Genomic DNA, 21,135 nt, shown 5'->3' with positions numbered 1-21,135 from the left:
ATTAGTCGAGTCCGGATAAAGCCGATGTATTTCCGAGATTGAATAGAAACTGGGATTATTGGACGAGATACCGGGATCTTGAAGAGATCCAAGGCCGTCAATATAGTGAGAGAACAAAAACTGGAGTAAATGAGTCTATGCGCCTCATGAACGTGGTATTTAACCTACAGTGGAGGTGCAGTGTTGCTCCTGGCACTGCGAAGAGTCAATGACGAGGACATACGCAGGGTGATTAAACCTGCAAGAGGAAAACTGCTAGGTACTCGGAAACGATAAGCAGACCTTCAGAACTATCGAGAATATCTTCCACGCGCTCGAGAGAGGGATGATAGATGCTGCGCACATGGACTACATGTTTCTCTGCGCCAGAACCGGAGATGGTTCTAATCATGAACCTGGCTGAAAACTTGCGGCTTTTGACAATTTGCCTCTCAGTTCCAAACTCTACAACGAACTTACACTTGTAGATGTCAGAAAAACAAGGAACTTATTTGGGCGAGCGTTTTTTTCCAGACGGATTTTTATTTACCGAGGACATACTCTGAATAAGATGCTTGCAATTGATGAGGAAACAAAGTTGTGCGCATTTACTAGACAGTGATTCAATAAGTGTAATGGTCACGGCTTCAGGGCCCTCAAAAAATTCACACGGCGAGAATCTTGTGTTTTCGGAACTTGAGTATGGAACACGATCCGCCAGTTGATACAAGGCTCATTCTCACCGGAAAATATGGTCGCTATCAAATAAGGTATCTTGGTCTAACAGTCGACTAAGTACAGCAAGTCTGAGGCCTGCTTAGTCATCTACACGGGTCTTTGAATAACGGTCTAAACGGCATTCCTTAGCTTCTTAGATGCAAATTTGGCTTCCCACTCAGATCGGCTGTCAGTTATGTATACATGCAAAGGGAAGTATCATCCAATAGCATAAATCTGTATAACTTCGCATTATCCTTGTGCACAATGGGGCTACGCATGCATCCATAAAGTGGGTAATGATCAGGTACTCAGTCTTCGGCTCAGGTTCGGCTCAGGCTCTCGCCTTAGTCTTAAAGTGGCAACAGCTCAGGTCATCGTCCCAAAACAGATAAGGGTTGTCGCTGTATCAATAGGTATGGGTTGGAGGATGTTCGTTATCAGCAAGAACCTCCGCACCGTTGATATCATTCCATCATTCCGTGTGGTCAACGTGGGTCCTCCTATTGACCCCGTATCGCCATCATCTTGGACACTCCCACCTCCGATACCGCCGGCAAATTGTAGTAGGCAAAGGAGCATGTTGAATGAGGGTCTTGATTTTGATTCTCCGTCTTTTAGGAGTATCACTACTCCAAATTACCGCTGAAAAATTGTCTTACCAACGAGAGGAGTGGAATACAATCGTGATGATGAGTAGAGTACCAAGAGGTCGAAGTGCAGTAGCCTGCAAGGCCTGCCATACACAGAAGCTTAAGTGCAATGGTGGTATGTCTTTGCATCGCATCCATCTCCCATGGGCTGACTGAGGATCCTTGAAGGAGCACCATGCGAGCGATGTCAAACACGTGGACGACCCTGCATTTACCCCGTGAGAGAAAAGTACATCACGGTGCCTCAAAGCTACTTGAGAAAACTTGAGAGGCAGCCAGCCGTGGCGCAACGGCCTGGGGATGCAATCTCATCGCCAGAGTTGGTCCGGGCGGAATCGTTTGACTTTACGACGCCGCTCTCGCCCAAGTCTAGTCAGGTCATCAAAGAGGAAGAACTAGAAGATTGTAGTGCAGAGTTTTTCGTGAAAAGGCTGCGACAACTCTCTTGGACAGCAGCATCCGGTGACCCAAATAGCCGACAGACAAGGGAGTCTTCGGGGACAAGTGCTGGGAGCTACACATATTCCCGGCTCAAATTCGACTTCCTACGTGAGTGAGAGGCGAGCAACTAGCCAACTGGGCCTTTATTGATGGCATATACAGAGTCAGAAGTCTCGTTTCGACTCCCCCCGAGGCCCTATGCGTTCCACCTGCTCCAGACCTTCGATGAAGGCTTTAGCGAATATCACTGGTTTCTCCGCAAGAGATTCCGGGAAAGAATAGTCTTGACCTACTCAGACCCGCAGTCACAGTCTCATGACCGCAACTGGCTGTGCAGGGTGTCGGTCGTCTTGGCCCTCGCCGAGAGCTGGAATCGATCACGAATGTCTTCAGCTGTGCACATGGAAACCGCGGGCAAACATCCGGCTAGTCCACCTCAGAAAGAGGCCGCCGTTCCCCCGGAGCTACCTACGCATCCGCAGACAGCGTCACAAACACTGCCGCCGCCTCCGGGTTCCGACTTTTTCGAGCAGGGGCTGATGCTGCTGAAGATGTCCGCCGAGGAACCCGTGCCCGAAGATGTTGAGGCACTATGCTTGATTGTGAGTACACCAGACCTAAGGATTGGGGCGATCATCGGCTAACAAGGTGCGCAGGCGTTCTACTGCTATTCACTCAACCGACGTAAAACGGCTTACTCGTATGCCAGCCAGAGTGTGGCACTCGCCAAGCTCCTGCAGCTCCACAAACCACAGCCCCTTTCTAAGAATCCAGAGCAACAGCGACAGGATCGCGTCATGAATGAGCACAGAAAGAGGCTGTGGTGGACATCCTACTGCATGGACAGAATGATATCAACTGAGTTGGGCGTTGCCGCCGCCGTATCCTGTGTTCCGGAAGGGATGCAACTTCCGACATCAGTCGGACTGGACGCCAACGATCTTGAAGAGTTCTCCGATCCGGGACTTTTGACTATGCAAACACAGCTCTGTGAGATCAAGCGCAACGTCGTCAGAACCGCGGCTCAACACGTCGACGTTGATGACGAGCGATGGTTGGCGATTATCAAACCATGTCTCGATACTCTGAAAGAATGGAGATCAAGTTTACCACCACAATTCGCTTTCACGTTTGAGGAGAGCTTGCCTACGAGATTGATGGAAGCACCTCATGGTAGAATCTTGGCTTCCACGTACATGAGGTACCACCAGGTGAGTTTTTGTTCTGATGAGCGTTTTCTATCAATCGTATACATGTATCCTTACAATTTCGCAGTGCTTTATCTTGTTGTTGAGACCTCTGTATCTTCAGAAATTATCTTTGATCATCCAGAAACGGCGCTTGGACAGCCAGTCAAATGTCACCAGCTGCGACACAACATTAGATGTGGACGATCCTACGAGGACTGTCAAGATTCATTGCCTTCAAGCCGCTCGAAACAATTGCAAGATATTAATCGGACTGTGGAATTACGATAAAATTGGTAAGAACCACCTCCGGTGCGACAGCAATCAGCAAGTGGAAACGTACTAACAGCTGTGAACCTAGCGAAATTCGGATACTGGGAGTCTCTGCATTTATTCTCCGGCCTAGCCATCCTGGCACTCGCCCGAGTCTCTATCGAGCGAGGAAAAGACTTTACACCAAACAGCGAAGACGACGTGGCACTCTACACGCGGACCAGAGCGCTGCTCAAAGAGATGGCCCGCGTGGGTAACCCCGCGGCCAAAGATCACGACGTCTTGCTCTCGGATGTCGAGGCAATGGTGAAGAGAATCTCCCGAGAAGAGAAGACCACGCTACGACAATCGAGTGTCCAGGAGACTGAAGGGAGTGGTGGAATGGAGGTTGATCTGAGTTTCTCTGATCTCATGTTTTCTGACGCGGGCGCCGAGCAGCAAATTTGGGGCGACAAGGACTGGGAAAGTATTTTGAGCACGTATACGCAAGGCATCTGAAAAACCTTCAGCTCTTATCACGATTTATAATTGCCACATGTACGTTATGCATGCTGAAGAATGTGTGAGCTTACGTGTGCTGCGTCATGGGTTGTGGAGAATCAACGGGCTCAAAGAACCCAGAGTTTGAACGAGCAGCGGATGGTTCATCAACGCCACTCTGTGGTTCAAGGACACCCAGATTATCGTTCCCAGTGATTGAGAGAAGAGAAGGAGTAAACGGGTTATTATACCAAAACTTTCCAAATAGTTAGCGCAAGTGCTCAATTGTATTAGGAACTGCATTATTATAAATGTAGTCTCGGTGACAGCTGCACTTCTTCACAGTTTGGATACGATTTAGATATGTGGGAGATCTATTGATATGTTCAGATTCAAGCCGCCGATCTTTACCAAACTTCCAGATCCAGACCTTGCATCTGGGTTGTTCCATTTGAAAGCATCGCTGCTCCTCGCATCTCTAGCTTCTGTCTCCTAAACCTACTTCCGGCCAAAGGCTTCGACAGTTCATCTGATGGTGAAAAGCCCCTGGCTTCCACCCCTTTTGCTAAATTATGAAAAGATTCATCATGATTTTGTATAAAAGTAAGCATTATCTCCTTGACCGATTGCTAGTTTTGTCTGATGTGTTCTTCTGGCGATGGTGACCCCTGCAAAGGTCAGTCAAGTTCACGAGCAGTGGTTTCCTTGGAAAAACTCACCGACATTGGAAGATGGATAGCCCGATAACGAAAGTACCGGCAAGGCTTGAAAACCCAACCCCGACCCATCCAATCGCTCCAACGTAGGCAACTAGACCCAGCGACAAGAACAAGAACGCTAGAACTAGAAGTATATGCACCAGTACTGATGATGCTATACCAACTTTATCCCAGTTTCGGTGCCAAGATCTATCGTCAGAATCTTGAGCTTGTTGGCGTAAAATGGTGAGGAGACTTGAGCTGTATCCTGCTATAGCTATTGTAAGGATGAAACAAAGCCATGCCACTGCAAGAAATCTCCTCACCATAGGCAAACTAAACGGTGGCTGCTTTGGCTTCCAAAGCTCTGCTGGGTCCTCCATTTGGCCGGCGATGATGGCGAAGGTGGATGCGCCAAAGATGGAGATTGTAAGTGTAATAGTAATAAATATCTGGTATTCTTTAACAGATACATCGGCTGTATGATCGCTCGTATACGGCGAATTCATCTTCCCAGAATAATCACTGGGTTTAGGCGAGCCCTCTGTTGGTAAGGCTTTGATCGTGTTGCTGGTTACTGTGGAGTTCTCTTCCACTTCTGGTGAGCTTAATAACATCTCATTCGTTTCTTGCATTGTGGCTGCAAGAGAGAGTCTTTCGTGGAATTGAGATTCCTTCTCTGAGGAGTGTCTCGCCTCAACAACATGAAGTTTTGACGGTGTGGAACAATACTAGGGATGTGTTTAAAATTTCTCGTGTGTTGGACTGCTTGTTGATGACGTGGCTTCTGCCTAAGATATCTTGGCGGTAAGCCTTTCATCTGTGAGGTAGTGAGACAAGCCGAGCCAATGTCTTGCAACTTGGTTCGCCATCCTCTATCAACGAAACTGTCATACAGGCATTCTGCTTGTGCATACAGAGGCTCGTGCGTTACATTGCCCCATATATGATGTAGTAAGCCCACCAATTCTAATCTAGTTCTCGCTCTCTTCTTCTCTACCTTCATGTTGTTTTTCGCGGTTCGAAAGATGCCTATGACAACCATAGAGTTCTTAAACGACACACAAACTCGCTTGCTGTGCTTTACGACGTCTTTTGAGCATACTGGAAGTCGCTCACACTTGATCGGTTCAGAAAGAAATGATTGAATTTGCAAGTAGACCTTCCATGGTGAATTTGAAATTGTTAAAGTGGCAACATCTAACGTACTGCTTCCTTTCTAGGCAATCTTTCTATTTCAAAGTTGTTGCTTCGCCGCACTAACTATTATCAACCCCTCAGATGCAGGAGCTTTGGGACTTAATCTTCTTGCCGATCCACTAGATGCAGAGTTAGAGTAGGTAGCACTCCATTGATGGATGAATACTTTGAATATCAATCAGCTAATTTTTCGATCAAGTATCATCGCGGTCCATGGTCTAGATGGTCACTGGAGAAAGTCTTGGACTGCTGAGAATGGCGTTTTCTGGCTCCAAGATCTTCTGCCAACGCGAGTTCCAAAGGCGCGCATATACTCCTACAGTCACGATTCCAGGACCAGAGGAGGCGATGTTCCTTTCACACTTGACATATCAGACCACGGAAATGCACTGGTCAGCGATTTGACTATTGAGCGAGGGCTCACCGCGGTTAGTGATACATTAGCTCAGAGAAGATCTGCTGAGTCTCTCACGTATCACTTTGAGTCTTTGAGCCCGGAACTAAATGAGTCAATACAGACAGAAGAGCGACCTATCATTTTTGTTGCACATAGCCTCGGCGGTTTGATCGTCAAGAGTGTAAGGAAAGACAATGACTAAAAGAAGTCGTACTTAGATAAATGCTCACCGCGTAAAGGCCCTTCTTCATTCCGACATTAGTCGCGCTGGTCATTTAGCGGAGCAGAAGTCAGTCAAGCTATCAACCTACGCAGTACTGTTTCTTGGAACACCTCACCAAGGCGGACAAGGGGTCGAGCTTGCCCAACTTTTTACAAAAGTACTATCTGTATTCTCACACACTAATAACAAACTACTTCAGCGTATGAAGCCAAATTCAGATTGGCTCTTTGACCTTCAAGAACGGTACAACGCCATCAGCCAGGATTTCAAAACAGTTTTTTACTATGAAACCCTGAAAATGCCTGTGCCGTTGCTAGGGTCTCTTCTTGTAGGTCAAAATGGCACTTTTGAAATTGTATTGATGAGAAGATTTGCCCTGACAGAACTTGGTATAGGTCGTGCCAAAGTTCTCAGCTGTTATATTCGGAGCAGCGGACACAGTAGCTATCCCACTGATTGCTGATCACGCGACAATGGTCAAGTTCACAGGCTTAGACGATGAAAACTTTTCCAAGGTTGCACAAATGATAGAATTTTACTCCAAACAGGCTCCTGCAGCTGTTTTGGGAAAATGGGAGCACGGTGAGCACCGGAGCCGCATAAGAGGTTCGAGCATAATTTGGTATCCTTTATTTTCGACTTGGCTGATATTCTCACCAGGAAATGGTATCCAGTGTGAGGTTAATCCTGATAACGAACAGGTACCAAAGGAGTTCGACATAGGCATTACCTTCAAAAATGTTTGGAATCGTCATTTCACCGGCAGAGATCAAACCTTGCACCTCATGGACGAATTCCTGAGGCCCGGATCATGTCAACAGGAACTTAATGTGGTTGTGACGTACGGGCCAGGAGGCGTAGGTAAAACACAGCTTGCACTCGAATATGCCCGCCGACAACAACACCATTTCGGATCAATCTTTTGGATCGATGGACGTCATCCAGACACAGTCAAGACGAGCATAAGTGACTGTGTCAACCGCATTTTGGCACATTACAAGGTTCATGGAATTACACATAATCCACGATTCGATTTCCTAAAAAGAGAACGGGAACTCGGAGGGGTGATCGAAGCTTTCTTCACGTGGCTAGCCTATGGAAAAAACAATTCCTGGCTTCTAATCATTGATAATCTTGACGACCTGGAAATTATTAGCCTGAGGGATATCCTCCCTTCGACTGCATGGGGATCTGTCCTTATTACTAGCCGGAGGTCAGATTTGGCAATCACCTGGCAATCAATTCAAGTCCCTATGATGAATCACGACGAGGCCTTGGCCCTTTTGATGCGCAGCAGTAATTTGGAGCCTGATGCCGGAACAGAAAGTATGTAAAGCGCATTCTTCAAGGCCCTTTAGGAATTTAATTAGTCGCATGTAGCTAACACAAGTTCAGATTTTCAAAGCGCACATGCTATTATTCAACGACTGGCATATCTACCGCTGGCAATATCACAAGCTGGAGCTTACATAGCGATGCATCCCTCTCAGATGCCATTCACAGCATATCTCGATCTCTATCAAAAATACCCAAAAGACGTTCTCGGTCAAAAGGCGAGAAGGTTGGAATGGGATATCAAAGATGACACCGTACTGACCACATGGGAAATCTCGTTCACTGCCGTGCAAAAGAAATTGCCAGAAGCTGCCATGGTACTCTTAATCTCAGGAAACCTAGCTCCGGAAGGTATTCCGCAAGAGCTCTTCACCTTCGGTGGTTTCTTTTCCGGTAAGCTTCCTCTACCAACATTCAAATTCGGAGACTGATCTTATTGGTATAATCCAGAGTTGGAAGTGCAGCAAGCATTCAGCATACTTTTCTCTTTCTCATTCATCCGACATTCTATCGGCGCCAACGATGTTTCTGTGCACCCTTTGATTCACTTGTGGGCAAGGCTTCGTCTGGAACACGATGAGCAAGAAACAATAAAGGAAACAACGCTTCTCATGCTACATGACTATGTAATGCGTGAGGCATCCACTTTGTATGGCACCGACAGGCCTCATGTTTCGCACTTTTACCAGATTTACACCCGCATTGAGCCGTGTACTTCTCCGTTTCAGCATGTCGACCTTTCCTTCACTTGGTATCACGTCACCAACAGCAATGTTTTCAACCTCTACCCATACACTAGAGCAGTTCATAACGCCTTTTCATATATTACGGCCATTGGGCATATGCTTCCCAGATTTCCGTCCCAGCAATTACATAAAAAGGAGTTCGATCGCTTGAGGCGAAACATTCTTCTCTGGGATGACCTCGGGAGATTACTCTTCGATTACAAAATTGGCGGGTACAATGAATCCGAAAACCTCCCTGCATGGCAGTTTTGCCAGTCTACGAAACTCTTCCCCACCCAAGACGAAGCTACACTCAGTAACTTGCTCGGTCATGCAGGGACTGTTATGTACGAAGATGACGATATAGACCATAGATGGTACCCATGGCTCTTAATATGGCTTAGCCAAACCACTATGCATCTACACCCCGTTATTGCAGGCTTGCAACTTGGGCTTGGTTTGATATTGGAATCCTGTCACATGGAAATGAAAGACCTCTTTGCGTTATACAAGTCCAGTGAAAAGGAAACCGACATCGACATATTTAATCATCGCCAGAACAGACTCGAGCTATGCCTCGACAGGAAACCTCACAATTCGAGTCGAAAAAATGTCCTATTCCGTGCGATTGTGTCATGGAGTCTGGTGGTCATGGACTTTTGCCTTCAAGAGCCATGGAGTCCTTATTCTGACTGGAATCACTTACCTAGCGGTGTCGACTACCCCCGCAGCGCAACGGACCCTTTTTCAAAGGCAGTATTAGACGGGGTTATTGGAGACGACACGAATACGATAGCATTCTACATGCTACTTCACCTCCTTGACTGGAAAGGTTGTGAATATCTGAGATCCTGGCCTTCTTCTCTCGCCTACCTTGCGAGAAGTTTCCGGACTTTGGCTGGAAACAGATTTGGCGAAGAACAAATCCACCGGCTTACTGATCTGTGGTACTTTGAGCGCGGCGAACGAAGCCCTGTGCAGATGTGTTACACATACGAGTACATGACAACTGATGGCGAAGTCAGTTGTTGCGTCGAAGACCCTTATGGGCCTAAACCTCCTGATGGCCAATATTTGCATCGCCGAATTCAAAGGGAATGCCCCAGGGATGGTCAGAACTCGGAGTTTAACTTTTTGCACGAGAACATATGCCAGGCAGGCCAGCTAGCGCTGTATCTAGCGATGTGGCAGGCTGGAAAAGGCAACATCACCGGTGCTAGGTTCTGGCTCTCGAACGTTTACACTATACCCCTAGACATTCCAGGAAGCCCAAGTATCAAGTGGCATGAGGGATGTCTTTTCCATGCGGAACAACACAAGCGGCGGCAGGTACGCCTAGCCTTCTTGAACGAGGACGGCCACTCTCCTCTTTTAGCGAAATACGAAACTGACGGAATCTTCGACTATCTCACCCACACAGCTGTTGATATTATCCGAGGATTCCATCATACTTCAGTCCGGAAGGGTTCCTTTTCGAAACAAGGTACTCTTGAATGGTTAGACATGTCGAGATCGATAGCTATCCTGTTACTCAGACCGGGCATTCAACAAGCCGCAAGTCGAGATGCAGACTTTGCCCAATTTCTGGCTCACCCTGGAAATCTTCCAGAAGCCTCAGCATCAGAAGAGAAACGGATCTTTCGGGCCTGGGATACATATGGGAGGAAATGTCCGGGCCGCGTCTTGCGGCAGAGTCTTGCAGAGTCTTTTAGCTGGGATGCGTCGCAAAAAGGCCAGCCAATGTTCTGCGCTGTAGAAAATCAGCTGCTGATGGTATGCACGGCGATTCAAAGCGTGTTGAAGAAGAGCCACGAGATCATTGTGGTTCAGGCCAGGGGATATGCCATCAGAAGGATATGGGAGCTTTTGAGCAGGAAATTGAGGTGGATTTAGCTTTGGAATGGAGAACAACGGCAACGTTTAAATTAATCAAAGATCTCGCTTAGCATTTACTTTAACCCCTCACCCCGCTGCTATTAATTTCCTGCTTCTTCTCTGTCTGTTTTCGGCTGTTCCCACTCCGTTTACACGCGGTAATCTGTACGGAAAACGCATCCTCACGCGCTTTGCACTATGCTCATCCAAATAGTTTTCAAAGCGTCATCGAACCAAGCGACAGTCTACAGAAGGCCCTGCATGTGTTTTTGCCGGTCAAGCGACAGACAGTTTTCTCTAAAGATGTTCCCCAACTCTGCGAAACGCCGATATCGTGAAGCCTACGCGGTATGGATAAATAAAACGGTGTCCCTGCTCAATAATTAAGGTATATTAAATAAACAACACATGAATTAACGAGGTTGTTTTTTTCGGCTTTACTGGCTTTGGGGATCAACCCCAATGGGATCCAGCTCTCAAGGGAAATCAGAAAGCGCGGTTTCCACGTAAATAGCGAACCCAGGACCGGAACAACCCTTTATCACGAATATCCTTTCGACTCTACCTCCTTATCCAGCGGTATAGGTGGCTCAAGAGCAGCGAAACAGCCAGGCTTAGCAGATCTTCTCCATTCAGGCACGTAAGATCACCCAATTTTCGAGCAACAAATTACCACACCAGCCTCCCTATCCGGCTATCCAGCAACCAACTTCGCTTTGTGACACTAGAGCTGCTACTGGACTTTATTTTCAGTAATGCAAGTTTGCGCCTTCCTGGTTTTTCGGTACATTTGTACAACGTCTCATGAATCTACCAGAAAATGCACTCACGTCTAATAACACCTGACTATGCAAAGATGGACAGGCAGAGCGTCCTTCACCACCCACCAGCAGGCTGCAGCCCTCTGGATGTAGTTTGCCTCAGTTTGCCGGGCCCCCAAGTTTTCAAACTGTCCCATCATCCCTCGAACGAAACCTGCAGAGAATCGATATCCATCTCCGGCGCCTCCCTCCGCCTCATCAGCACCTTGGCCGTCCTGTCCGACGAGCAGAAGAAGCCATACTCCTCCCAGCGGTGCTCATATCCGGGCGTGAGCTTCCAGTCGTACTTCATGAGCAGGTGCGCCAGCGCAATCTTCAATTCGTTGGCCGCAAAGAAGCGGCCGGGGCACGCGTGCTGGCCGTGCCCGAAGCCTAGGTGCGAGGGCGAGGTGCTGACGAGGTGCGCCTGGCTGTCCTGCCCGGGGCTGCCGCGCATATTGACGAAGCGGTACCCGTCGAACTCGTCGGGGTTGTCGTAGACGGCCGAGTCGATCATCTTACCAATGTCGGCGACACAGCGCTCGCCCTTTTGAAGTTGGAGGCCGTTGGGGAGGGTCACGGGCTGGGTTGCCACGCGGATCATCGGAGCTAGTGAGGGTCAGTAAGTTAGACTTATTAATAAAAGAAAATTGACGATAGGCTTGAAAGTTGTTTACCTAAAGTGACGGGCTTGAGCCTCTGCGTTTCCTTCAAAACGCTGTCGGCCAATTTCATGTTAAACAATGCCGTCTTCTTCCAACCGTCAACACTAAGGACCTCGACAATCTCCTTCCTTAAAGCTTGAAAAAGCTCAGGGTGCTGCGCAATCCGTAGCATGGTCTCAACAAGGAGGTCAGTAGTAGTATGAATAGCCACAACTGATAACCCCAACTGGGCTCCAGCGGCGTCGTACTTGTGCCCTTTGCTCTCCTCTTCAAACCAGTCAAGACCATCATTAAATCGTGGCGTCGGCTCATTTTGTGCTTCAGCTTGTCGGCGCATATCCCTTCGTTGCTGAAGGATAGGCTCAATAATGCGCCGGGTGTCCTCAACTTGCTGACGGAGGGCCCTGCACTGCGGCATAAACCAGTGGGCTAGCCCGCGGAGCCAGTACGGGTAGATGCGCACGATCTCGGCAGCAGCGAAGGAGTTCACGGTATGGGACTTGGTGATGGAGAGCCAGGCTTCATCGCGGCATACTTCGGCGCCTAGGAATACGCGGGACGAGAGGCGGGAGATTAAATCGAGAGCATCGTCTTTAATGTTGAATTCGCGCCATTCTAGGTGTGTGGGAGAACAATGTCAGTCTGGACTCGGTGCATGTTGGTGGGAACTTGTGGGAGGAATAGGAGGTGACTTGTGGTTGGAGACGCACGGTTAGAGGTTCCGAATAAGAGGTCGACTGCAAATTTGGCTTCGGAGGATAGAGGCTCTGTAATTTGATCTGAAATTTTTGCTCAACGTCAGTTCATCTCATTACGAGGGCTCGCAAGTATAGTGAAGGGAGAAATGTTTGATGTGGGGTAGTATAGCCAGCAAGGAGCTTGCAATGACTTACTCAACAACTGGGTGATGCGCTTCTTAATGACCAATTGAAAGAGTCCATCATCTCTATCGCCTGCTGCAAAGGCTTCGAATCCGGGCAGCTGAGGGTGGAAATTGTCCGCAAAGGCCCTCATAAAGCTAAGGTCGGGCTCATTGCGGATATCGTGGACAAATTCGGACGGGATGATGACCGCCTCGCCCACGTCCGTCATGAGCCTGTACAGCTGGCCAGGGTACTGCTTCCTGCCTCTCTCCAGTAGATTACGGGCGGTTGACAAAAAGGTTTTCTTCCTGTTTTGATCGAACAGGTCGAGAGACTGGCGCGGGTTGAGACAGGGGAGCTTGCGGGATGGTTTGCGCATGTTCGGTACTGCGGCAAAGACACCGAGAAGGACGATGCCGAGACATAGTGATGTCCAAATATCCATTTTCCCGAATACGGATGACTCAGTCCAGGAGCTGAGGAGGTGCTTTGGAGTTTGAATGGTCTCCATCTTGGATCAAGACAGTGTCAGAGGGGTTTCAGTAACACTAAAAAGGAGAGCGAGAAGATGGGCAGAGAGTCCTGAGGAGAAGATGGAATGGAAGATGGAATGAAAGATGAAATGAACGGTAGAAGGCCAGCATTCAGAGAGACCTATATAGTAAGAATTTGCAAGGCCGAGGAGGAAAAGTAAAAGTCGTATTACCTAAGTCAATATGTCGATAATACCTGGCCTGGTGAGGCTGTTCACAGGCCATCTTTACGAATATATCGCGGCGTTATCCACCGCGGTCTAAGCATCCCGGCATCTACAGCACTACGCAGTTGCAGTAACGCGCGCGGGAGGACCCGCGCCATCCAATCAGAACACGGCACGAACGAGTCAGAAACCCCACGTCCGCGGCCTTTGGCCTGTTACGATTCCCGTCTTGCAGCCATCTCGGAGGTGACAAGTGCCCCGGCTGCTCGCTGAGCGGATCTCCCAAAATTTGGGTTAGTTTTTGATGCCCCCGAGTTCAAAGTCTCAAATGGACGACCGTCCGCCTGTTTTCGTTTCGTCTATTTCTTGTTGCTAACGTCACATAGCCATCTACCACTGGCGACCTTGCCCGTCATTTTGTGGAGTATATAGCTAGTCTTTGAGCCTCCCCTAATTCTATGGACGGCCTATTTACTATCTCATTATGATCAAGCTGCTTATGAAAATCTCAACTGGTGTCATCCCCAATGAGACCCGAACCTATCTAAGCCGTCGGTTGCTTACAGAAAGCATTCTAGGGTTATAGGGAATCATAAAGAACTTGAGACCATTGCAAAAATGCAAGGCAAGGCCGGCCTCGCCGCCGGTGCCGTCAATGAGACGATCATCTTCGTCTACCTCGGGAGCGGGGCGGCGTTGCCCACCGTGGCGGCCCTCCTCTTGGTGATTCTGGCCGTGGACCGCTGCCTTATACGAAGCACCTCAGGGCCAAGACCCTAAGGCATAATCTGACCGAAAACTCCAAGTTTTGGGAGAAGGGGTTGGCGGAGAGACAGCTATCGAATAAATCGTTGGCAGGAAACGCTTGACACCGAACGTGTTCTCTCTGGCTGAAGTGTTCCAGGATAGGCAGCGACCATGCGACTACATTGTCTTGAAGATTTCCGGCCGTTGTTCATCATATTCTAGATTATTCGCCGTAATGGCCGTCAGCGGCGGATTTCAAATGGGGAAGAGGTCTCATCACACATTGAAATTTCTTTGGACAAAATAATGTGTCCAAAATTTAGGGACAACAGGGAGGGGAGCATAAAATCAACACTCTACGAGGAGTCATCAGGGCGGGCGCATGTCAATTTCATATCTTTAATGTCTCCCACGAGGAGGCCATTTCTACTTCCCGAGAAGAGTATGCTGTCTCCCATTCCTCGAGCACCGGCAGTCACATTTGCTTGCATAGTACCTTACAGTCCGCAAAGGCAACATCCTGCAAAGTTGTCTCTGAAAGCCAACGTGATTGCAGCTCTTCACTCAAAGTAACTCCAACAACCATCCAACCAAACCAAATGACTTTCAAAAAATTGCCAGTCAATCAATAAAGTAGTGGCCTTAAATTGGGTAACTTGATTTATAGACGGATACTTCTCCGTCTTATGAAAACGGAAAAAAGGCGGAAAAGACGGGAAAGAGCGGGGCATTTTCATAATCCGCCGCCTCCAGCGCCCCTTGTTGCGGCTCTAACACCCCTCAACTAGGTACCTAGTAACCGATTAGCTTTTCAGAAAATCGTAAATCAACCAATCAATTATAGGGCTAAATTTCAGGAGGTTGCTTTGAGTAAAGCGCTGCGTGATGACAGTCTGGCATCAACCCAGGAAGCCACAGCCACTGCTCAATGAAAGTCGCAGCCATCAAGAAACCTTCAAGCTCTCATGTAGCCCGGTTTCTCAGCTGATGAGCTTCATTTTGCTGTCTGCCAGTTGCTTCGAGCGGTAACTCTTCTCCCTGAACCGGCTGTTCTAGCGAGTCGGGGTTTCCCCGATCGACGCCTAGAACAGCCGCCTTCCTCTCATCACTCAGATGGTGCTCTGATACGAACAAGTTGAGGACCAATGCCAACCCTGCAAATGCAACATACTGTGTGCTCTTGTCAGCAGAGGAACGCAGGCAAAAGAGCAATTATTTGATGGCCATGACGACGATCACCCCACACCTCAAAGTGCTTCCAGTACAGTGTTTGGTACTTACCATGATCCAGACCGTCTTGAGTGCTCTGAAATAGGCCTGTCTGACGGGCACTTGCTGATCAGCCGAAAGAAGACCAATATCCTCCACATGAGCCGACGCGTTTTCTCCGTCAAATAGGCCAGCCAGCTCGGCACCAATCGCATCAACCAGAGCCGGGTTCTCGGCCTTCATCTGGTTTTGAAAAACGACGCCGCCAACAACGACAGAGATGGCCGTCGCAATCGACCTCAAAAAGCCCATAGTCGCCAGCACAGCGGCGGTATCGCGCACGGTCGTCGCAGCCTGCGCCGCCAGCACCGGCGCCTCGATATTCAGCCCAACGCCCACGCCGGTGAGTATCTGGAACGCAAAGAGCTTTGCCAGGTCCTTCTCGAACGCGAGGTGGATGAGCAAGCCGGTGCCAAGCATCAACAGCACCTGCGCCGCGTACATGAGCACCCGGTACCGCCCCGTCCGCTGGATAAACACCCCGGCGCAGGCCGCGGACAGCGAGCAGGAGACGATCAGGGGCAGCAGGTACAACCCCGACGTCAACGCGTCGGCGCCCAGCACGGCTTGGGAGTACAGGGGCAGGTAGTACGTGATGCCGATGAAGACGTACGAGTTGAAGGCGAAGACGCTGTAGGCCGCCGCTTTCGACCAGCTCGAGAGGAGTCTGAGGGGCAGGACGGGGTTGGCGGCGAATTTCCACTCGTTGACGAGGAAAATACCGATGACGAGGCCGCCAAAGACGATGAGGCAGATTATGGTGGCGGAGGACCAGGGGTACGCGACGTCGCCAAGGTCGAGGGCGAGGAGGACCATGAGGGCTCCGCCCATGCATAATGCGCTTCCTGTCCAGTCGACGGCTTTGAGGCCGGCCAGTACCGGCGTGTTGGGTGATGGCAGGTCGAGGAAGAAGAAGAGGACGATGAAGACTAGTCCGCCAATAGGCACTTTAATGAGATGGTTAGTTTCCGTCAGACGGACGAGCTTCGATAGAAGGTTGCTCACGATTAATCCAAAAACACCATCTCCAACTACGACGAGGACGGAAGAGTCAGCAAGAGCAGGAACAAGCGGGATGAAAGAACCCCAACGCAGAACGATGCCAGAGAGACTCACTTAAGCCGTGTCGTAAACACACCGCCGAGCACCGGGCCCACCGCACTCCCAATAGCCCAAATGACAGACGTAACGGCAAGATACAACCCACGGTCGCGAAGCGAAAACATGTCGCAGATGATGGTATTCACCATGACGCCCATGCCGGACGCACCGACACCCTGTACGGCGCGGCCGGCAATCAGAGCGTCCATGTGGGGTGCCAGCGCGCACAGCAAGCTTCCGGCGAGAAAGATGGTCAGCGCCAGCAGGATGATGGGCTTGCGGCCCCACAGATCCGCAACGGAACCCCAGACGGGGGTCACGGCCGTGAAGCCGAGGATGAAGGCGGAGCCGACCCAAATGTAGCCGGCGACGGAGTGGAGGGAGGCGACGATGTTGGGGACGGCGGTGGTTACAATTGTCAAGTCTAGCGCGGAGAGAGTAGCTGAGAGACAGAGGGACGTCATGGTGAGGGCTATAGAGGTCCCCGAGAGTTTCGGGACCGCGGCGCTGGGGACGTCGGCGAGAGGCGGGTCGCGATTGTGCGCATCACCGAGAGCCTCGTTTGGAATTGGAACAATTTCATCGGCGGAGGCGTTTAGCTCGGGCAATCGCGGTGTTATTGGGCTTTCGTGGACTGTTTCAAGATCAGGTTCTCGTCGCAAACGAGGAATAGTTCCTAGCTTGTCGCTTCCATGCTCCGCAGGATAGACGGCCGCAAGTCCCGCAGACATAGTAATTGTATTCTGTCACAAAATACCAGTATATGAGTGTTCAAGGAGAGCAGAGGCGGTGTTTTGAAGTTGCAGTGTGGTAGACACGAGATGGATGAGGGCTTACGCGCAAGCGTCCAGATGAGTGGTGTGATGAAGTCTGATGGAAGTCGGCGCCGGATAATTGGCTCAACCGGTGTAATCAGCCAGCGGCGAACTATTTGATGGATCCAATCCGTATTTGTGTCTACTAAGAAAGGTAATTAGACTTTTACAGGACACTGTGTAATCCTTGGCGGACTCTGCTGACATTATGTTTTGGCGGCCCTGGAGATCAGGTAAGCCGACACATTGCCAAGAGGCGGATGGCAGTCGGCTTTCCAACAATTGTCTACCCGAAAAGGTGAAGTGCTGCGTACGTCTGGGACGCAATCGCTCACTGTAAAAATTGCAGAGATCCAGAGCGATCCATGATAGTGGCCAGACTTGATCATAAGTTCACTAGGCTAATGCTCTTTCTCATTATACCTATGCACTTCAAGGCCTTTGGATGTGTGCAACATTTCCAGACTTCCTCGCGATGATAGAAGTCTTTTCCTGCGTATTAGCCCAATTGACGAGAATACTCTGATACAAGTATCCCCTTCCCAAACGAAAATTAGGTCGTCCGTCGAGCTCGCCGGACAACTCCATTCTCGGCATTTTCCCGCGCCGGCCGGCCGGGTCTCGGCACTGCAAACCGGCCAACCGTGCCGAAAACGGGCGGGGGCCCCATCCGGCCCTGGCCGGATCTGACCGCTTGCAGCTGAGGTACCTGTCGAGTAGAACCCTAGGTACCTAAGTACTTTAGCCTGCATGTACCAAGCTTGGCCCTGCATGCAACGAGGTCGGTAACCCGGGCGCTACATTTTAAAGTGCTGCCTACGAGATGCGGACCACAGTGGCATTATGGGATGTCAGTCCGATCTTGACTCGCATCGGAACCGCGCCGGGCTTCATCAAACTCCCTGGAGACAACGACATCGTCGCATATCTTGGCCAGTGAGCCAAGGACCCGCTCGCCCACCCGATCTCACCCCCACACCAACACCATCGCGAAACCAACAGGTGGGTGATGCCCCGCCAAACCTCAAAAGCAGCTGCCTAACGGCTCAAGTTCCATAAGATCGCGACATCCCGCTCTCGGTGGTTACCTCCTCAAGCCCAAATCACCCCCCCCCCTCTCGACGACGCAAATCGGGAGAAAGAGGTACCTTCACACCGGAATCATCATCAGAAACCTCCCCAATGGACCCCTCCACAACCCAACACCCCCGCAAACCACCCCACCCCCCACCCCTCTTCACCACAACACCAACAAAAATCATCACCACCATCAACAACCTCGTCGCCACCTACCAACAAGCCCAAGCCCAAATCACATCCGCCGTCTCCACCCCGGACGCAACCTACGCAAACGTCCTCCTCCCCCTCGCCCAGGCCGAAAACGCCCTCTACTCTCAATCCGCCCTCCTCCTCTTCCACAACGCCGTCGCCCCGTCCCCAGAAACCCGCCAGGCCTCCGCCCAGGCCCGCGCCACCCTCCGCGACGTGGAGCTCGCGTCCGCCACGAACGAGGCCCTCTTCGCCCTCGTCGACGCCGTCTACGACGATGCCGCCGAGACGCGCTACCTGAACCCGGAAGCCAAAAACTTTTTGACAAAAAAACACAAGGAATTCGTCAACAACGGGCTCCGGATCCCCCCCGGCCCGGACCGCGATCGCTTCCGCGCCATCCGCGCCGAGATTGAGACGCTCACGTCCGAGTTTGCCAAGAACCTCGCCGAAGCCGACGTCTCGCTCTGGTTCACGCCCCGCGAACTCGAGGGCTTCCCACCAGACGCCCTCGCCCGCCTCGAAGCCGGGGACGAAGCCGGAGACGAAGCCGGGGACGGCGGAGAAAACGCAGGCAAACTCCGCATCAGAATCCCCCTCCACCTCGCCCAACTCCTCCGCACCGCCCACCGCCCCAACACGCGCCGCCGCGCCCGCCGCGCCTACGACACCCGCTGCCCCGAAAACGTCCCCCTCTTTCGGCGCGTCATCCGCCTCCGCCACGAGGCGGCCCGCCTCCTCGGCTACCCGGACCACGCCAGCCTCAGCACCGAGGACAAAATGGCCGGCACCCCAGCGCGCGTCGACGCATTCCTCTCCTCGCTGCGCGCGAAACTCGTCGAGGGCGGGCGCGTGGAAAAGGATCGCCTTCTCCTGCTCAAGCGGCGGGACGTGGAGGAGGAGAGGGGTGAGATTTATGACGGCAAGTTATATGTCTGGGATACCCCGTACTACAACAATGTGGTGCTGCGGGACGGGTACGCAGTCAATCACGAAAAGGTGGCAGAGTATTTCCCGCTGGGGCCGACGGTGGAGGGCATGCTGGGCATCTTTGCGCGGTTGTTTGGGATGGACTTTTGCGCGATTGACAGCAAGGAGGAGCGGGACGCGTTGTCGGTGACGGGTAACGGCGACGATGTCGTCTGGCATGAAAACGTACAACTATTTTCCGTCTGGGATTCTGCTGGTGAAGGCGGCGGGTTCCTCGGGTACCTCTACCTCGATCTCTACCAGCGTGACGGGAAATACGGGAACCCTGCCAACTTCAGTCTCGTCCCCGTAAGTCTCCCTTCAAAACCCCAAGACGTCAATATCTTCATGCCTTCCCCCCCTACATATCATGTGACCAAGCACTAACATCAAACACATGCCCCAGGGCTTCATAAACCCAGACGGCACCCGTACATACCCTTCCACAGCCCTCATCTGCGCCTTTTCCCCTCCCCCATCCCCAGCATCTCCGACTCTACTAGGACACGCCGACGTGACAACCCTCTTCCACGAACTAGGCCACGCAATCCACGACCTCGTCTCCCGCACCCTCTTCGCGCGCTTCCACGGGCCCATGGGCACCGTCGTCGATTTCGGCGAAGCCCCCAGCCAGATGCTCGAGAACTGGTGCTGGGCGCCGGAGCAGCTGAAGGGTCTGGGCCGGCACTACTCCTATCTCTCGGAGGACTGTCTAAAAGCCTGGCGTGATAACCAGCAGCAGCAGGAGCAGCAACAGCAGCCGCCGGAACGGATCCCTGATTCCGTCGTCGAGGGCCTCGTCAACGCGAAACGCATCGGCCATGCGCTGAGTACACTGCAGCAGCTCTTTATCAGCATATTTGACATGGCGGTGCACCAGCTGACCGGGACCGTCAACACCAACCCGCCGCAAGAGGGAGCTGCCGCCTCCGCCGTCGCCGGGGAGGGGGAGACCGCCGTCGACTTCACGGAGCTCTGGAACAGACTCCGACGGGAAATTGTCCCGACCGATGACCCCCCCTTCCTGCCAGGTGACGACGTCAACTGGGCCCACGGGTACACCAACATCGGACACTTGATGGACGAGTACGATGCCGGGTATTACGGCTACTTTTTGTGAGTTATTCCACAATCTAATGGCTGACTGTGATACCCCCCCGTCCGGTCATGTCTGAGACAAGGTTCACTGTTCACTAATCGATTCTTATTCGGATCATATAGCTCAAAAGTCTACGCACAAGACATCTTCTCGACAGTTTTTGAAGCAGACCCCATGAGCGCGGAAGCAGGCCGCAAGTACCGGTACGGCGTCCTGGAGAAGGGGGGCGGGCAGCCCGAGATGAAGACCCTGTTGGACTTTCTTGGTCGCGAAGTCTGCATGGAGCCTTTCTATGATGAATTAGGGCTATCTTGGTAACCAAGGCAACACCCGTGTACGTGGTCTTCAGGATATCGCAAAGTGCCAATGGCGGTTGCCAAGGTAGATTTCAAGTAGGTCTGAAGTCGTGCACAATCTCCAGGATCCAATCAAGATACCATTGACACGTCGAGGCATCTGGGTAATCTTATAGCAGACCAGGAGTACATCACGTTGACAACAAGGAGTTGAAGTGAAAGCCGTCTATCTTGTCGGAGAGCTGACAGCGGAATGGATTTAGCGGACGTGGGGTGATGAAAAACCCGAATTGGACAATTGTCACGAACCGAGAATTCAACCAAGCCGTGACTCCGGTTCTCCACGCTTTTCCACCGAA

At 51.1% G+C, this 21,135-nt stretch overlaps 7 protein-coding genes across 7 annotated transcripts; 4 read left to right on the top strand and 3 right to left on the bottom strand.

Annotated features, from left to right (window-relative positions):
- Nucleotides 1-1,458: 1,458 nt before the first annotated feature.
- Nucleotides 1,459-3,748, top strand: CORC01_00403 (uncharacterized protein; the record flags this gene model as incomplete). Its single annotated transcript, XM_022612060.1, has 6 exons — nucleotides 1,459-1,464; nucleotides 1,625-1,898; nucleotides 1,953-2,392; nucleotides 2,447-3,001; nucleotides 3,123-3,273; nucleotides 3,339-3,748. The coding sequence occupies 6 exons, from the start codon at nucleotides 1,459-1,461 to the stop codon at nucleotides 3,746-3,748; spliced, it is 1,836 nt and encodes a 611-aa protein (XP_022481199.1).
- A 697-nt stretch (nucleotides 3,749-4,445) lies between these two features.
- CORC01_00402 (uncharacterized protein) lies at nucleotides 4,446-4,811 on the bottom strand (the record flags this gene model as incomplete). Its single annotated transcript, XM_022612059.1, has 1 exon — nucleotides 4,446-4,811. One exon carries the CDS (start codon nucleotides 4,809-4,811, stop codon nucleotides 4,446-4,448), a length of 366 nt encoding a protein of 121 aa, XP_022481198.1.
- An 840-nt stretch (nucleotides 4,812-5,651) lies between these two features.
- Nucleotides 5,652-6,227, top strand: CORC01_00401 (uncharacterized protein; the record flags this gene model as incomplete). The annotated part of the gene is made up of 3 exons (XM_022612058.1): nucleotides 5,652-5,764; nucleotides 5,828-6,056; nucleotides 6,147-6,227. Coding segments are annotated over 3 exons (423 nt in total), but the record flags the coding sequence as incomplete, so codon positions are not given.
- A 55-nt stretch (nucleotides 6,228-6,282) lies between these two features.
- CORC01_00400 (pfs domain-containing protein) lies at nucleotides 6,283-7,582 on the top strand (the record flags this gene model as incomplete). Its single annotated transcript, XM_022612057.1, has 3 exons — nucleotides 6,283-6,576; nucleotides 6,644-6,845; nucleotides 6,909-7,582. Coding segments are annotated over 3 exons (1,170 nt in total), but the record flags the coding sequence as incomplete, so codon positions are not given.
- Nucleotides 7,583-11,140: 3,558 nt separating this feature from the next.
- On the bottom strand, nucleotides 11,141-13,022 carry CORC01_00399 (ent-kaurene oxidase; the record flags this gene model as incomplete). The annotated part of the gene is made up of 4 exons (XM_022612056.1): nucleotides 11,141-11,592; nucleotides 11,661-12,263; nucleotides 12,359-12,427; nucleotides 12,542-13,022. 4 exons carry the CDS (start codon nucleotides 13,020-13,022, stop codon nucleotides 11,141-11,143), a joined length of 1,605 nt encoding a protein of 534 aa, XP_022481195.1.
- A 1,899-nt stretch (nucleotides 13,023-14,921) lies between these two features.
- On the bottom strand, nucleotides 14,922-17,059 carry CORC01_00398 (plays a role in the entry into G0; the record flags this gene model as incomplete). Its single annotated transcript, XM_022612055.1, has 4 exons — nucleotides 14,922-15,128; nucleotides 15,240-16,174; nucleotides 16,233-16,258; nucleotides 16,344-17,059. 4 exons carry the CDS (start codon nucleotides 17,057-17,059, stop codon nucleotides 14,922-14,924), a joined length of 1,884 nt encoding a protein of 627 aa, XP_022481194.1.
- A 1,266-nt stretch (nucleotides 17,060-18,325) lies between these two features.
- On the top strand, nucleotides 18,326-20,798 carry CORC01_00397 (metallopeptidase MepB; the record flags this gene model as incomplete). Its single annotated transcript, XM_022612054.1, has 3 exons — nucleotides 18,326-19,690; nucleotides 19,788-20,497; nucleotides 20,603-20,798. 3 exons carry the CDS (start codon nucleotides 18,326-18,328, stop codon nucleotides 20,796-20,798), a joined length of 2,271 nt encoding a protein of 756 aa, XP_022481193.1.
- Nucleotides 20,799-21,135: the final 337 nt, after the last annotated feature.

Source organism: Colletotrichum orchidophilum, assembly GCF_001831195.1.
Source record: "Colletotrichum orchidophilum strain IMI 309357 chromosome Unknown Scaffold_3.1, whole genome shotgun sequence".
In the NCBI taxonomy this organism is placed as follows: Eukaryota; Fungi; Ascomycota; class Sordariomycetes; order Glomerellales; family Glomerellaceae; genus Colletotrichum; species Colletotrichum orchidophilum.
This window is presented reverse-complemented; position numbering and strand designations above follow the sequence as displayed.